The sequence below is a fragment of the Galeopterus variegatus genome, unplaced genomic scaffold (genome assembly GCF_000696425.1).
Source record: "Galeopterus variegatus unplaced genomic scaffold, G_variegatus-3.0.2 Scaffold4685, whole genome shotgun sequence".
Lineage (NCBI taxonomy): Eukaryota > Metazoa > Chordata > Mammalia > Dermoptera > Cynocephalidae > Galeopterus > Galeopterus variegatus.
The window spans coordinates 179584-180716 of record NW_007730796.1 but is presented as its reverse complement, the minus strand read 5'-3'; the positions used below and the strand labels follow the sequence as shown (position 1 = coordinate 180716).

The window sequence follows — 1133 nt, the reverse complement described above, 5'->3', positions numbered from 1 at the left end:
GGCTGCCAGACACACAGAGGTATGCATTCCTCAGTCTCAATTTGCCATCATGGTCTGGAGACAGGTCCTGAGTTTCTGGCTGTATCCATAAAGAAGAGACTGTGCCTTTGAGGGTCTAAGAATTTGCACAAGGGTGCACTGGGATTTCCCACAGCACTGCAGTAGTTTCTTGTTTTTATCCCAATCCACTGAGGTAGAGGGGAGTCTCTACCTCAGGCTCCCCAGACTTCCTCCTGATACTGCCTTCCTCCTTGTCTACANGATGAGAGTGAGCTGTAAGGATCCGTACAAGGATAGGAGAGAGCACAAAAGTCATATATTTCGGAAGTTCTTTTTTCTACATATTACATAGTAAGCATCTCATGGAGGAGACTAGATTTACTGAGGGAAATTGGGTAAGGTTGGGTTCCATGAATGAAGGCCTATCTTTTTCACATCAAGTCATTTAAAAACTTTGGCCCAAATTCACATGGTGCCTGCCATCTTAGTGGGTCATTTATAAAAATTTCCGGTGCATTAGATACTTACAGATGACTGAGCAAATTGGTCCCACTTTGTACTTGGTGCCATGCAGGCTTGTCACAGACTGGGCAACCTTTTGGGCCACGTCATTCTAGAGTGAGAGAACCAAAAAAAGGTGGATGGGTAACACTTGCTCCTTGGGAGATCGGTCGCCCAATAACACAGTGTAGAATGGGAAGGTCTGGTTAACTAGACTCTCTGGTTAATTGAGGCAGAAGCACAATGCTCTTTTTGTTTCAAACATTTTCACTGAGGGCCGGCCCNGGGTTCGGATCCCACATACAGACCGGTTCCGCTCACTGGCTGAACGAGGTGCGGGCGCAACGCCGAGGGTTGCGATCCCATTGCCAGACACAAAAAAAGACAAAAAGGAAAAAAAAAAAAAACATTTTCACTGAGAAGCAAGCACAGTTCACTTCTGTTGGCTTTGAAAGTGCAACATTAAGACCCTCGTTTATCTGATCATCCAGGTGTTTGCAATACTCCAGGGTTCATTATTTTGCCACTAGCTCTCCTTGTTCAGGAGTGTGGATGGAAATAGGGTGGGTATAAGAGGGCTAAAGAGAATGTGTACTGACCTGAGGATATATCCAGGAAGTTGATTTTTTTTT

The 1133-nt window shown here is 45.1% G+C and overlaps 1 protein-coding gene across 1 annotated transcript in view; it reads right to left on the bottom strand.

The window, feature by feature from the left end:
• Positions 1-528: 528 nt before the first annotated feature.
• Positions 529-1133, bottom strand: part of CPA2 (carboxypeptidase A2 (pancreatic)) — a gene marked incomplete at its 3' end in the record, with an annotated part of 18344 nt that continues 17739 nt past the window's right edge. Inside the window, 1 exon segment of the mRNA XM_008588148.1 lies at positions 529-613. Within this exon segment, the coding sequence (XP_008586370.1) occupies positions 529-613 (85 nt within the window).